The sequence below is a fragment of the Vipera berus genome, assembly GCF_964194415.1.
Source record: "Vipera berus genome assembly, chromosome: 13".
NCBI lineage: Eukaryota > Metazoa > Chordata > Lepidosauria > Squamata > Viperidae > Vipera > Vipera berus.
In genome coordinates, this window is record NC_138216.1 from 6,964,996 (window position 1) to 6,978,995 (window position 14,000).

General features: G+C 46.6%; 1 protein-coding gene across 2 annotated transcripts in view; it reads right to left on the reverse strand.

Moving 5' to 3' along the window:
* GSPT1 (G1 to S phase transition 1) overlaps positions 1-13,181 on the reverse strand; it is a 25,618-nt gene extending 12,437 nt beyond the window's left edge. Inside the window, exons 1-6 of one of the 2 annotated variants that reach the window (XM_081338283.1) lie at positions 12,582-13,181; positions 5,716-5,760; positions 4,778-4,819; positions 3,015-3,239; positions 1,824-1,857; positions 677-754 (exon numbers count right to left, since the gene is read on the reverse strand). In XM_081338283.1, coding sequence (XP_081194409.1) covers positions 677-754; positions 1,824-1,857; positions 3,015-3,239; positions 4,778-4,819; positions 5,716-5,760; positions 12,582-12,963 — 806 coding nt within the window. In that variant the 5' untranslated portion in view covers positions 12,964-13,181. Of the gene's footprint in view, positions 1-676; positions 755-1,823; positions 1,858-3,014; positions 3,243-4,777; positions 4,820-5,715; positions 5,761-12,581 lie in introns of both variants that reach the window. The other variant, XM_081338282.1, reaches the window with a different exon arrangement.
* Positions 13,182-14,000: the final 819 nt, after the last annotated feature.

Genomic DNA, 14,000 nt, shown 5'->3' on the forward strand with positions numbered 1-14,000 from the left:
TAAGACTCTGTCTAATCTTTATTGGGGGTTTGCCAACTCACCGTGTCTCTTCCCGATTGCAAAGAGACTTTCTTAGCTGCTAATTGCTAAGAACTGGGCAGAAGAGCTAATTTTGCTCTTGAGGGCAATCAGACAAACCCAGAGCATTACAAATCAAATTTATAATGAACTGCCCGAGAACCTAAACTGCAATGATTTGTGATGACATTATACCAACACTGGGAATTCCTCAAGCAGGCAGTGGGGAATGTTTGGGATTACAAGTTTTAATTGGCACTACATCCATTCCTTGTGCAGACAATGCTCAAGGTCAGGAATGTAGTTCAGTGTTTCTCAACCTTAAGAGGCGTGGACTTCAACTCCCAGAATTCCCCCCGAGAGTATGCTGCGTACCCGTGCAGTCCATTCACCCTTGCTCTTTTTCCAGCTAGCTCCATAATTAAAACCACCTAGATATTGTGTTAAGCCTCTTGCATTTATTTGTAGAACTGGAAGCCTAATTTTATCCTAATGTACAATTTCTCGTGTGTCTTCCGAAGTAAGCAAGCCAAGATCCGGTTCAAACACGCAGGGATTCTGAAAGCTAGGCCAAGCACACACGGAGGACAGGGGGGATAAGGAGAGGCTTATCATCATCATTTAATGGGGGTTAATTTTTAAAACGTAGAGTTCCTACCAGGTTTCTCTGTTTTTTTCTTTAGCTTCTCTTTCATATTTTTCAAGCGTTCTTTTATCGACCATGCCTGTCAAATACCTGAAAAGAATTCGGGGCACATGAGATACGAAGGAACACATGTCGTAGAAAGCAGTTTTAATAAGAGTTGCGGTTTTGTTTTAGAAAAAAAGAGTAAGAACAGGTTTCCTTGACTTACGACCAGTCCCTTAGTGACCGTCTGCGGTTATGATGGACCCGGCCCTAAAAGGCACTTACAACCCAGTTCCCTCTTTAAGTAACACCAGCTGCCTGCCATTAGTGCAGGTTCGAGTCCCACCAGGCTCAAGGTTGACTCAGCCTTCTATCCTTCTGAGGTAGGTAAAATGAGGACCCAGATTGTTGGGGGCAATTAAGCTGACTTTGTAATAATGCCGCTTGGGGGGGCCCGAAAGCCCTAATAAGCAGGCATATACATAGAATGAAGGCTACTGCTAAGCTTGTGAGCCGCCCTGAGTCTTCGGAGAAGGGCGGGATATAAATGGAATTAAAATAAAAATAAATAAAAAATAAATAAGTTCCAACCTTCCAATGCCCCCCCCCCCGAAGTCACATGACTAAATTTTGAGCCCTCGGCAACCGGCCTGCACGTTGGACCATTTGCAGTGTCCCATGGTCACGTAACCACAATTTTAAAAAAGGTTTGCTTTATGACTGCAATGTTTGTTTAAGGGACTGTAGCGTTTGCTATACAACCATGGGTATTTGCTTAATGGCCACCACAAAAAGGTTGTCAAATCAGACGGCTGGTTGGAAAATTTGTAAGTTGAAGTCTACCTATGGAAAGGAAACCAAACCCCGTTGGGGCAGTCTACGGTTTCAAGAATGCACAGCTGCAGATAAAATAAAAGTGTTCAAAACTTTCCCTCTGAACAAATTGGGAAGATCAAGAGGGGGCACGAAGTTACGAAGTGGAGAGGACAGCAACAATGCCGACCCACATTTTAACAAGCTCTCACAAAAACTGATTTTGTAATAAAAGCGTGTCAGATTATCAGCTGCAGTATTCTTTGATTATTTATTATACCTTTTGATTCAGACTAAAAGGCCAGCTAAAAGGGAGCTTAAGGTGAGTGAATCAAGTCTGTATTTGGGGGAAAAAATTACTTACATTATTTGCCCTCCAATTGTTGATTTCCCAGCGTCTAAAAAAATAAATAAAAAGGTAGACAAAAGATATTTAAAATTAGCTCTTCGTGAGCAGCTAAGCTATTTAATTAAGGACTCAATTGTCCCATCAGCATAAGCCTTTGTCCTATATAATCACACAGAACTAACAATTTGGGATGGATTTTTTTTTTCCCTTTGAAAAAGCATCCTGTTCAGATTATATACCTGGGAAATTTCTGATAAGCAGCACTAGTTGTACTACAATTGGTATGTAAACCATTTTCTATCTGTCAATATGGTCTACCCATTTATGTCAAGTCTAGCAGTTGAAAACGAGTTGATGGCACACAATCAAACAAACCATTTGTTTTTCCAGGGACCTTTTTCTCTGAAATTTTAACTATGAAAAGCAAGCCTATTCTATTCAATTACCTCTGGCTCAAAAGATGTTCCTGAGCTAGAACTCCCTGCAACCTTAGCCAGCAAGAGGGATGCTGGGAAATGGCATTTCAACATCTGAAGAAGAAGAACAGGGGGTCCATTCTTTACTGTGTTCTTTTAATACACGTTAGGTTGCGGTTCAAAGATTTACTGCTCAAGCCTAGGCACGAAAATCTTAGACAACTAAAGTTCAAGACGAAATTGGTGCCAGAGAAGGGTCAACAGAATTCAAGATGGGTTGGACTTGAGCCGTTTTATGGCAATAGGACGCTGAGCTTGTCGATCAGAAGGTCGGCAGTTTGGTGGGTCGAATCCCGAGTGCCGCGTAGCAGAGTGAGCGCCTGTTACTCGTCCCAGCTTCTGCCAACCTAGCAGTTCGAAACCACGTAAAAATGCAAGTAGAAAAATAGGCACCACTCCGGTGGGAAGGTAACAGCGTTCCGTGCGCCTTTGGCGTCTAGTCATGCCGGCCACATGACCACGGAGACACGTCCTCGGACAAGCGCTGGCTCTTCGGCTTTGAAACGGAGATGAGCACCGGCCCCTAGAGTTGGAAACGGCTAGCGCGCATGTGCAGGGGAACCTTTACCTTTTTAACTACTCTAAACTGATGACATGCTTAACTCCACCCCCAGCCCTGCCTGCTCCTCTCCTACAGTGGATCAAATCAGGAAGCGAAGTCCATGGAGGACCATCCACTGTCTGAATATTGCCTTCAAAGTCATTTCTCAGGCTCTCTAGTGCAACTTACCTACGTGTCCAATGAACACCACGTTCACGTGTTCCTTCTTTGGAGCACCAGGGGGCGCTACCATGGATTTGGGTTTTGGCATCTCCTCCTCTTCCTCCATCATTTCCTGGGTGCTCTCTTCGATGGGCCCCGCGTCGCCGGAAGGGCCACTTGCTAATTCGGGTTCAATGGCTTCGTCTTTGTGGTCCCACGATTCCTCAGGGGACACTGCCGTTTCTCCGTTTTCTACTAGGATGGAATAAAGGAGAAACTTCCTAACGGTCAGGACGGTTAACCAGTGGAAGAGCTGGAGGTCTTCCAGAAGAGACTCGAGAGTCGCTTATCTGAAATGGCATATAGGTTCTCCTGCATGAGCAGGGGGATGGACTAGAAGACCTCCAAGGTCCCTTTCCAGCAATATTCTAAATGCAAAACTGTAAATATTTACTTTTTTCTGGGAAGGAAAGGAGAAGGCTTAGCAAGACTACCAGAGAGTGGCTGCCTCTTTTTAAGTTCCAGTTTTCATTTATTTCCCTCTGTCCCACTGGCTGAGTTTTTTTTTAAATTCCATTTATATCCCGCCCTTCTCCGAAGACTCAGGGCGGCTTACAAGCTTAGCAGTAGCCTTCATTCTATGTATATGCCTGCTTATTAGGGCTTTCACCCCACCCCCCCAAGCGGCATTATTACAAAGTCAGCTTAATTGCCCCCAACAATCTGGGTCCTCATTTTACCTACCTCGGAAGGATGGAAGGCTGAGTCAACCTTGAGCCTGGTGGGATGCGAACCTGCACTGATTGCAGGCAGCTGGTGTTACTTAAGGAGGCATTAGCCCACTGCTCCACCAAGGCTCTTACAAGCCCTCTTTTGAGGTGCACGTTTAAAATTTCATTTTCGCAGCACCCGCTTGGGAGGCCGATTGCAAGTAAATAAAGCTAAGCAAGCTACTATTCATGAGATTTGGCTATTTTAACACAGAGGCCCTTTTCTCAACTACAGTGGTAGGAATGCTGAAAACACACCTCCAGACCATAAAGTTTTAGTAAGCAGTACGCTGGAATTCACTAATGGAGCTGTTTAATGGAGAGCTACTGAATGCCAGTCACCTTTTCTTTCTCCTCCTCTGTTTATTTTCCTATGAAAACCTAAAGTACAGGCTGTATCCATTTAGAAATTAAAAGCAAGCCGCCACCCCCGCAATCTTTCCTGATGGGGATAGTTGACAGCTTCCATAATGCTTAGCTGTAAGGACACCAGGCTGGCAAAGGGAAGGTTAGTTGCCATCCTGTGATTTGAAATAGCTTTATTAAACTAGTGTAAATGCAAGCCCTGGATCTCACTCCAAGGTCAGGAAAGTGTGTCCTCATGTCAGCATGGCATTTTCCACCTGGCTCCTGAAATTACCGATCATCTTCTCTGCCTCTGCTGTGGACATGTGCACGCGCACGCGTGCACACACACACACACACACACACACACACACACACACACACTGCTTCTCCGGAATGGGAAAAACGGCTGTTGTTGTATTGCTAAAATGAACTTTTGCAGATCTACTCCAGAGCATCTGGGACCCACCGCTAGCCAGGGAGCAACGTAACGTTCCAGAAGAACTGCAAATGTAATCGTCTCTGAAGCACTTAGCTTTCCAAATTGGCCTAGCAGTTCCACAGAACAGAGAGGATCACAAGAGACCAAGTGGGAAGAACATCAAGGTTGCAAGACAAAAAGCGGTGGCGGGGGGGGGGGGGTTTCAGTTCAAGCCATGCTATAAGGTTTCTTACCAACTGGTTCGGAGATTTCCATACCAATGGCAACGTTTGACCCTAGAAGAATAGAAAGAAGTAGGTTACAGAGGCAGCATTGGCTTAATCGTCCCAGTTCATAATTCTTTTTTTTTTGAGCACCGGACTAATTGTTGTTTGTTCACTGCACAGTCGGTCAGATGCTCAGACTGGATTTGGCATGTCTGTCCACCTCGCGAGTCTTTCCCAAGCACCTGGGATAGACAAATGTGGATGGCTGATGCTGTTACGGTTATAGGCACGGGATGTAAGCTGTTTCAAGCAAAGCTGCCTTTTGCAATTGACTAATGGTGATCTTGTCAATGCCAGTGGTGTTCAAGGGGTGCTCCAATCCTTTTTGGGATTGCACCCAAGGCTCCTATTACTATTGCTGCTATTATTATTATTATTATTATTATTATTATTATTATTATTATTATTATTGTTATTATATTATATTATTATTATTATTATATTATTATTATTATTATATATTATTATTATTATTATTATTATTATTATTATTATTATTATTATTATTATTATTATTATTAAATTTATATGCTGCCCACCTCGCTGTCAAGCAACGCTGGGTGGCTTACAACGTGACAAAAGCAACAGTATAAAACATCAAGCTAATAAAAATGAGCTAAGATAGGAACCAGGACACAACAGCTTGGGGTAAGAGAGGATCTGCTTTTTAATCCACTAACCACCTCCAGCATGAAATGCCTCCATTGGGGCCCCAAGCCAGGTAACCAGAGCCAGGTTTTGAGGCCCTGTCAGAAGGCCAAGAAGGTGGGGGCAGATCTCACGTAGAGGCCTATGATGTTCTAGATTACTTCTCATTGTCTAACGGCTTCACCAATGTGCTTCCTAATCCCAATAGCTCAGCCTTACGTTTGTCTCACATACACACAAAAAAGAAAATGTATTACCTTCACAAGACGGCAGGCCTTCGTGTGACGATTCTGCCGACGCCCCTTCAAAAAAAATAAATAAATATTTGGTGCAACTCCAGGGAAAATTCAAGAACAAAGCTGGGGTTTTTGGATGATTGGAGACCCCTTGTTCCATTCCGGACAAATGGCTATCCAGTCTCGTTCCCCTGCCTTTGTTTCAACTCAACGGCATCCAACCTTGGCCAAAGTTTGAACACTTGATGGCTTCAACTCCCAGAATTCCCCAGCCAGCATACTTCCTTCAAAATACTCTAGAATGTTGTTTCCTTTCCCAAATAAGACATGTTTCAACAATGCTACTCTTCCATTTTCCAGGAGGAACATTATACAAAGCTGTCAGGGCTGAACAAATCCAACTCAACATCTTCGCACCTTAAAAGCTATTGAGATCCATAGATATTCACGAAATATCTGGATCCAGAGCACAATCAAGTTCCGGTTAAAGGGGAAAAAAAAAAGTTCAGCACATTTCTTAATGATTAATCATCCTTTCAGGAACATCCAATCCCGACAAGTAATGTTTTGAGAGAATTAACTCTTGAAAACTATCAAGGCAGGGAAACTGTGACCTCATATTCTTTTGGAAGAGCAGAATAAAAGTTGCATCAAATTCTGATGTGTTTGTGACTATTGCACAACCTGGCTGCGGTAAATACTTAAATCTGCAGGATTTTTCCATTCTCTTTGCAAAGGAATTTTTTTTTTTGTACAAACACTGGATGGTGTTCTACCAAACTTGTAAAAAAGCATTTGCCCACTCTGTATAAGATAGCTTGAGTTGGAAGCCCTTGAGCAGATTACTCTGGGCTATGTTATCAATTATTACCGCCATTCTGCAGAGACTGAAGCAAGCGGCACCAAAAAGACACACACACACACACACACACACACACACAAATGTGAGCTAAGCAGGAAAACAGGAATAACCTTCTCTGTCATGACTGAATCAAGTCTAAGTGAAAGCTAAGCACTTAATGAAGTCCAATTAGAGTCACTGTACTTTCTTTATTGGAGAAGAGACGTGTTATTATGGTGTGGGGGGGGGGGAAATCGGGAATCTGCTAGTAGTTTTTCCAAATTTTATTAAAAGGCACAAGCTTTCGCGAGCTACGTTTCCTGCCTCTGGTCAACTGGTGAGCTGCCGCTCACAAAACCTTACGCTTTTAGTAAAATTTGTTAGCTGGAAGAACTGCTAGCAGACCCTTGTTGTTGTTTTCCTTTATATTTTTGCGCTTTCTTTGGTGCAAAATCACTTTTGTAATCTTCAGATGATTAAAGGTAAAGGTAAAGGTTCCCCCGCACATGCGTGCTAGTCGTTTCCGACTCTAGGGGCCGGTGCTCATCTCCGTTTCAAAGCCGAAGAGCCAGCGCTTGTCCGAGGACGTCTCCGTGGTCATGTGGCCGGCATGACTAGATGATTATCAGATGATTATCTGCCTACAAAACAGGTCACAATCGCTCAGCAACTTACTGACCCTGAATAAGGGAGAAATGTTTACCTAGCTGCCGGAGGCTCTTCTCCCATCAAGGTTCATTAAAGATGAAAAGGGGGGGGGGGAATCCCATCCTCTTTATTCTGCAACCTGTGGGGCACCCCAGTCCCAATCTGTTTTAAGGGCAAAGCATGGGCTTCCACACCCTTTTTGGAGGCACAGCCTGCGTTTCTGTACGCTGGTTGATAAGCTTGTAAGCCGCCCTGAGTCTTTGGAGAAGGGTGGGATATAAATGGAATTAAAATAAAAAATAAAATAAAAAATAAAACATGCCTTTCGCGGCAACTCAGCCAGTATCTTTATGTTCAACGCGGAGTAAAAGAGATGTCAGACCTGCCGCTATCCTGAAATGGCAGCAATTACATTTGCAAAATTCTGCAGTGCAGACTGGATGGCATCTTAACTTTCCTTGCACACCTTTCGACAGAATAGCAAAGAGTTGGAAGGCACCTTGGAGGTCATCTAGTCCAACCCCCTGCTCAGGCGGGAGACCCTATACAATTCCAGACAAATGGCTGTCCAGTCTCTTCTTGAAAACCCTCCAGTTGTGGAGCACTCACTCGCTTATTTCCCAAAGCACCTGAAGGCAGGACAAGATAAACCCTGTGTTAGCTTCTTTTCGTCCTGTTTTGCTAACTGGATGAAGGCAAGTGGTTCCACTGGTTAATTGTTCCCACTGTCAGGAAGTTTCTCCTTAGTTCTAGGTTGCTTCTCTCTTTGATTATTTTCCATCCGTTGCTTCTTGTCCTGCCTTACCCCTCGTTTTTGTTCATATATTTTAGCCCCCAGCCCCAAAAGGATCTTCGTTGCTCTTTTCCGCACTCTTTTCAGAGTCTCCATTGCTTTTCTGCTCCGTTAGCCAAACAGGATGAAAAGAAACTAACACAGGATTTATCTGCATCTTTAAGCTTCATTCTACCTTTTATTTCAGCCTTGAGCATCACCCCCATGGGGATGACTACATCAAATGTCTGTTTACTATCCTCACACTTGGCAGAGGTGTGCGAAATGTTCCCTGGGTGGAATTTCAGGAAGGGTTCCCTTTGAGTGCAAAAGGGGGAGAAGCTGTTGCTTTGTGTGTTCTAGAAACCTTTTTTAGGACCGCTTCAGCTTGTTGTACTTTTTACTTCAAACTGAAGAAACTTTGCAAAATGCTAAAACGGTGGTTTCGTTATTAGAAACAAGGCATTTCACAAAACGGCTTCAGAAATTTGTTGTGTGTGCAGATGGACACACGTGCTTTGGATAGCCCTCAAAAGACGACGTTTGGAAGTTGGAAGAATTCTGTCTCGTTGAGATCAAACAACAGAATAATGCAAGCAAGTAGCTACCTAAATAAATCATCTCACACAGAGAATTTCTCTCCCCGAAGCAACAGTTAAAGTAGGGCACCTCTAAGCAGTTGGCTAAATATTTAATAAAGTTAATAAAAGCATGAAGTCCTGGATTCCAATTTTTTAAAGACTCGTAGGGGGTTATAACAAGCCAGAAATCTCCAACCTGAATGAAACATTGCATATAAAGAAAGGTTCCCTGCTCATTTACACGCTGGCAAGATGATTTAAAAAAAGAAGAAGAAATGATTGGGCAGATAAGTATATGAACCTGCCTACTGATAATCTGATATTAAAAAAAAAAAGAGAGAGAGAGAGAGACAGACAGACAGACAGACAGACAACTAATCAGGTCTTCCATACCTGGAATCAATTCTTCTTGCAAGGTACAATGGATATCTCTACATATCTAACTTACTGAAGAGTTTGCCCCATAAAACAAATGCTCATTTTAAATGTTATTCGCCGCCCAACTCCAATGGACTCTGGGCGGTGTACAAACCTAGTTTTGTAAAAACAAACCCAACTAGAAACATTTCATCGGACCATACAGGCCAGGCTAAAATGACCCAATAAAACAAAATCAACCAAACAGGGAGCCTAGGCAAATAACAAACATCAACCCCAAGGTTTTCCAGACTTTCTGCAACGCTAGGAGAAGATGCTCTCCTTATTTATTTTATGTCCTGCCTTTACTGCTTTTGCAAATAACGCAAGGTGACTGTCAAGTTCGAAGCGCATTTTGGCTGGTCTGACGATTATTGCTTTTCAGCTTGACAACGAACTTGGGGGGGGGGGGAGGGAAAGGGCTTAGACTGCAGACTTTGGAAGATCAAGAAAGCAGACCGTGAGAACCAAGGACAATTACCAGGTGTCTGGCTAAAGCCAGAGACACTTTCTGACAACAATATTTTCCCACCTAATTGGGCAACCTGACCTGACGGATGAAGAGGAGGAGAGGGAATTCTATACCTTTACTAGATGGGATGGGGGGGGGGGTTCTACAGCTGGTTTTGCTTGCACGTGTGCTGAAAAGTTTTACATTAAGAGTTCGGAGAGACTCGAAGGAGTTTTTACTTGGCTGGGTTCGTCAGAACATATCCCACAAAAACGTCCTCCTAATTTTCCCCACAACCACCCTGTGAAGTGGACTGGGCTGAGAGAGTCAGCCAAACTGGCTTTCGCGGCTAAAGCCATATCTTCATGGCCTTATCTTTGGGGTGGGGTGGGGTGGGAAAGGAAAGCTGTTTTAGAGAATGGTGGGGGGGTGCAACAGAGAAGGCACCCATCCTTCCGCCCAAAAGATGAGCGTTTAATGAAGAGGTCCTGGAATGCCCTCACTTTATTGGAAGGTCCTGGGTGGGCCGAAACGCCAAACTGGATTGAAGAGCAATTGAGGGCATCACTTTCCATTGATACTTAAAAGGGTCAAGTATGATTGACGCTGGGGCAGGAAAGTAAACTAGTGGCCCGCAGAAAAATGAAGACTTTAAATCCAGCATTCTTGTGCCTTTAGACTGGCTGGGAAGTTGGAAATGTAAAACACGTGGAGGACACCAGGAACCTAACTTAGGCTAAGCAGCTGTACGTAGGCACTTATCTAAAATCTAAGGCAAAAGTGCACAAGAACGTTATGAACACATTTCAGACGAGGGGCTTCAATAAGACAGTGAGTGAAAACATGGGGGATTATCTAAGCGCTTTACGTTAACTTTTCTGAAATCCCCAAAGGAGAAAATTGAATTCCGCAATCACCTCTTCGCAAGGCCGGTTTTGCCGAAACGTTGGAAATCTGAAGGTTCTGGAACATCAGAACCGCGAATGATAAAAGGTCTTAGGGCTCTTTTATAATTTTTTTTCTTCCTCCTCTTTTTAAAACACTTTTTACTTTTTTTGTCGCCCTGAGGCTTGCAGGCCTACGAGTAACTGAACCAGCCTATACAGCCCTGAAAAGAGAGCCCACCTCTTTTTAATTTCCTGAGCCTATGTTATCTCAAAGATCTGAGTTTTACCCCCGAAAGGGAGTAGTTAACCTTGTGGAAAAAAGTCAAGAAAAATCAGCAGCAACCAACAGCCTATTTTGAAAAGTGCCTTGAGAGTGAAGAGAGTCCTCTGGGCGTTTTCACAGCAACCGCTGGACTACCAGGAAATACTTTTCCCCCCTTTCTCTATCGCCCTCCCCCCCCCAAAAAAGGTGAAGTCTCTCCACTGATCAAGATTGCATCACAGGCCATTTCTTGAGTCATTTCTTGGCACAGCCTCCTCCTCAGTAGAGGGCTGAATGCTCTACCACAAGCAGGGAAAACCTGTCTTGCAGAATCACCGGGAAGCTCTCCTATCCCCACTGCTGAAGGTTGAACTCTGAAAACGTCCCTCTGAAAGTCTTCAAGGAGGTTGCCTCGATGGCCATCTCTGTTCAGACGCCCCTGGGATGGCTAGGATGATTACCTTTTTTTTTTAATCCCTGCCCTTCTCCTCTTCAAACAAGTGGGGCAAAAGGCTAAGAACCAGGGCAACCTGTTTGGCTCCTCAGGGAGTTTCGGAGTGGAACCCCAATTGTGCCACCTTGGCAGATGCCCAGAAAATATGGGTCAAGCCATCTTGCGAACATCAAGCTGTCTAATTCTCAGAAGGGAAGGGAGCAGAAGGCCAGCCTCTCCAAGCCAGGATGTCCTCAGGCTAACTGACTCTTCCTCCTGGGTTTAGAGGGGGGGGGGGCGGCAACCGTGGCAACTTACAAGACTGATGGACTTCAACTCCCAGAACTGAACAGTGTGTGTGTGTGTGTGTGTGTGTGTGTGTCCAGCCTCAGCAACTTAAAGATTGGTGGACTTCAACTCCCAGAACTGAACCATATGTGTGTGTGTGTGTGTGTGTGTGTCCAACCTTGGCAACTTAAAGACTGGTGGACTTCAACTCCCAGAATTGAACCGTGTGCGTGTGTGTGTGTGTGTCCAACCTTGGCAACTTAAAGACTGGTGGACTTCAACTCCCAGAACTGAACCAGGGGTGCCCAACCTCAGCAACTTAAAAAGACTGGTGGACTTCAACTCCCAGAATTGAACCGTGTGTGTGTGTGTGTGTGTGTGTGTGTGTGTGTCCAACCTTGGCAACTTACAAGACTGGTGGGCTTCAACTCCCAGAATTGAACCGTGTGTGTGTGTGTGTGTGTGTGTGTGTGTGTGTGTCCAACCTGGGCAACTTAAAGACTGTTGGACTTCAACTCCCAGAACTGAACCAGGGGTGCCCAACCTCAGCAACTTAAAGACTGGTGGACTTCAACTCCCAGAATTGAACTCTGTGTGTGTGTGTGTGTGTGTGTGTGTGTGTGTCCAACCTTGGCAACTTAAAGACTGGTGGACTTCAACTCCCAGAATTGAACCCTGTGTGTGTGTGTGTGTGGCCAACTTTGGCAACTTTAAGCCTGGCACAGCTAGCTGGGGAATTCTGGGAGTCGAAGTCGGCCGGTCTTAAAAGTTGCCAAGGCCGGACACCCCTGGTTTAGACACTGACCTACCTCGCAGGGCTGTTTAGGGACATCTTCAGGGCACAATCCTTGCTCTGCTGAGCCCCGTTTTTTTGGGAGAAACTCCCTACCGCCGGTCACCTTTTCAAAGCCTTTTAAGAGGCAACCAACCCTCCTTTCCCAGGTCGACTCCCAATATATTAAGGGGTGTGTGTGTGTGTGTGTGTGTATGGCAGCACCCCATTGGAAAGAATGGGGGGGGGGCAAGGCCAGGTTTGCATCCCTTCTCAGCCATGGGGGTTCCTGGGGGGGGGGCGGAACGGGGCTTTCTGACTCCCTCGCAAGGTTACTTTGCGTGTGTGAGTGGGGGGGGGCATGAAAAGAGACGGAAGGGACCCCACCCCACCCCGAACTGCCTAAACAACCCCCCCCCACCGCCAAGGCAGAGGACAACAATGGGGGAGGGGGTGTTCTTAGTCAGACCTAATTGGGCTCGCTTTAGAAAGACGACCCCCCCCTCTCCCGTGTCGGGCCGTTCCGCGGGCTCACCGTGTGTCAGCGAGGAGGAGGAGGAGGAGGAGGAGAGGGGCGGCGGCGAGGGGGGCGTCGGCGCGGTCTGGCCCGGGCTGCCCCTCAGGAAAGCCGGCACGAACTCGGCGGCGTGGACGTTGGGCACGAAGGGCTTGGCGTTGACGTTGAGGTGCCGGCTGAAGGCCGCGCCCAGCAGCTGCTGCTGCTGCTCCTCCTCGCCTTCCAGCTGGGCCGAACCGGCCGCCGTCGCCGCCGTCGCGGCTTCCTTCTCCTCCTCCTCCTCCTCTCGCTCCTCCACGTCGGCGGCGGCGGCGAGGCTTCCGCTGCCCGGCTCGAGGTCGGCCTGGTCCCAGCAATCGGGCGCCGAGTCGCTGCTGCTCCCGCTGCCGTTCGCCTCCATTTTGTGCCCCTCACCAGCCTCGCTGCGGCCCAAGCGCCTCCCCGGCGGGGAAGGAAAGGAAGGAGAGCCCGGAGCGGCGGCGACGGCGGCGAGGACGGACGGAGGGCGGCAGGCGGCGGCGGCGGCGGCGGCGGCGGCGGCAGCGACCCAGTCCTCGCTCCGGCCACGCTCCGCGTGCGCCCCTCCGCCCCGACGCAGTATGGCCTCCCTCAGCTGCCGTACGCCTGGTTTTTTTTTTTTTCCTTTTCCGTCCTCCGCGCGCAGGCGCGGGCGTCGCCCCGGACGCTGGGTAGTCCTGCGTCCGCGCGTAAACCCTGGCAACGGATGGGCGCCGCCGGGAGCCAGGACTACAACTCCCGAAAGGCCTTCGCGCCCGCAGTAAGGAACTTGGGTGGCGGCAACACGGGAAGCACAAACTCACGGCTTGCTCTCCTCCCTTGCGCCGGCGTGGGATTCTTCCGAGTCTCTGCAAAAAAAAAAAAAAAAACAGGGGAAAAAAAACCCACAATGCCCAGCAGCCATCGCGCGGTTCTGCCTTGCGCACGCGCTCTTTTGTTTCTCCGATCTTCCCTCTCCGGAAGAAAGAGAATCAATGAGGATTCTATTTTCTTCCCCTGATTTCTGCTGCAAAGGAGGCGTTGTTGCAAGGAAGTGGGAGTTGAGCGGTAATAAGGATGTATTTCGTGGAGGAAAGGTGGCTTGCGCTCGAAAAGCGAGAGATTCGTGAGACACGTCACCAGGAAGGAGAATAAAATGTTTTCCAAGGATGTGGTTGCACTTATTTTTTTTTAGATTAATTTCTCACTCGCCTTTCCTTGAACAAGTCTTTGGCTTCGTGTTATCCTTACAACAGCCCTGTGAGGTAGGTTAGGCTGAACAGCGGGAAGGAGAATAAAATGTTTTCCAAGGATGTGAAGTGGTTGCACTTATTTATTTATTTTTAGATTAATTTCTCACTCGCCTTTCCTTGAACAAGTCTTTGGCTTCGTGTTATCCTTACAACAGCCCTGTGAGGTAGGTTAAGCTGAACACCGGGA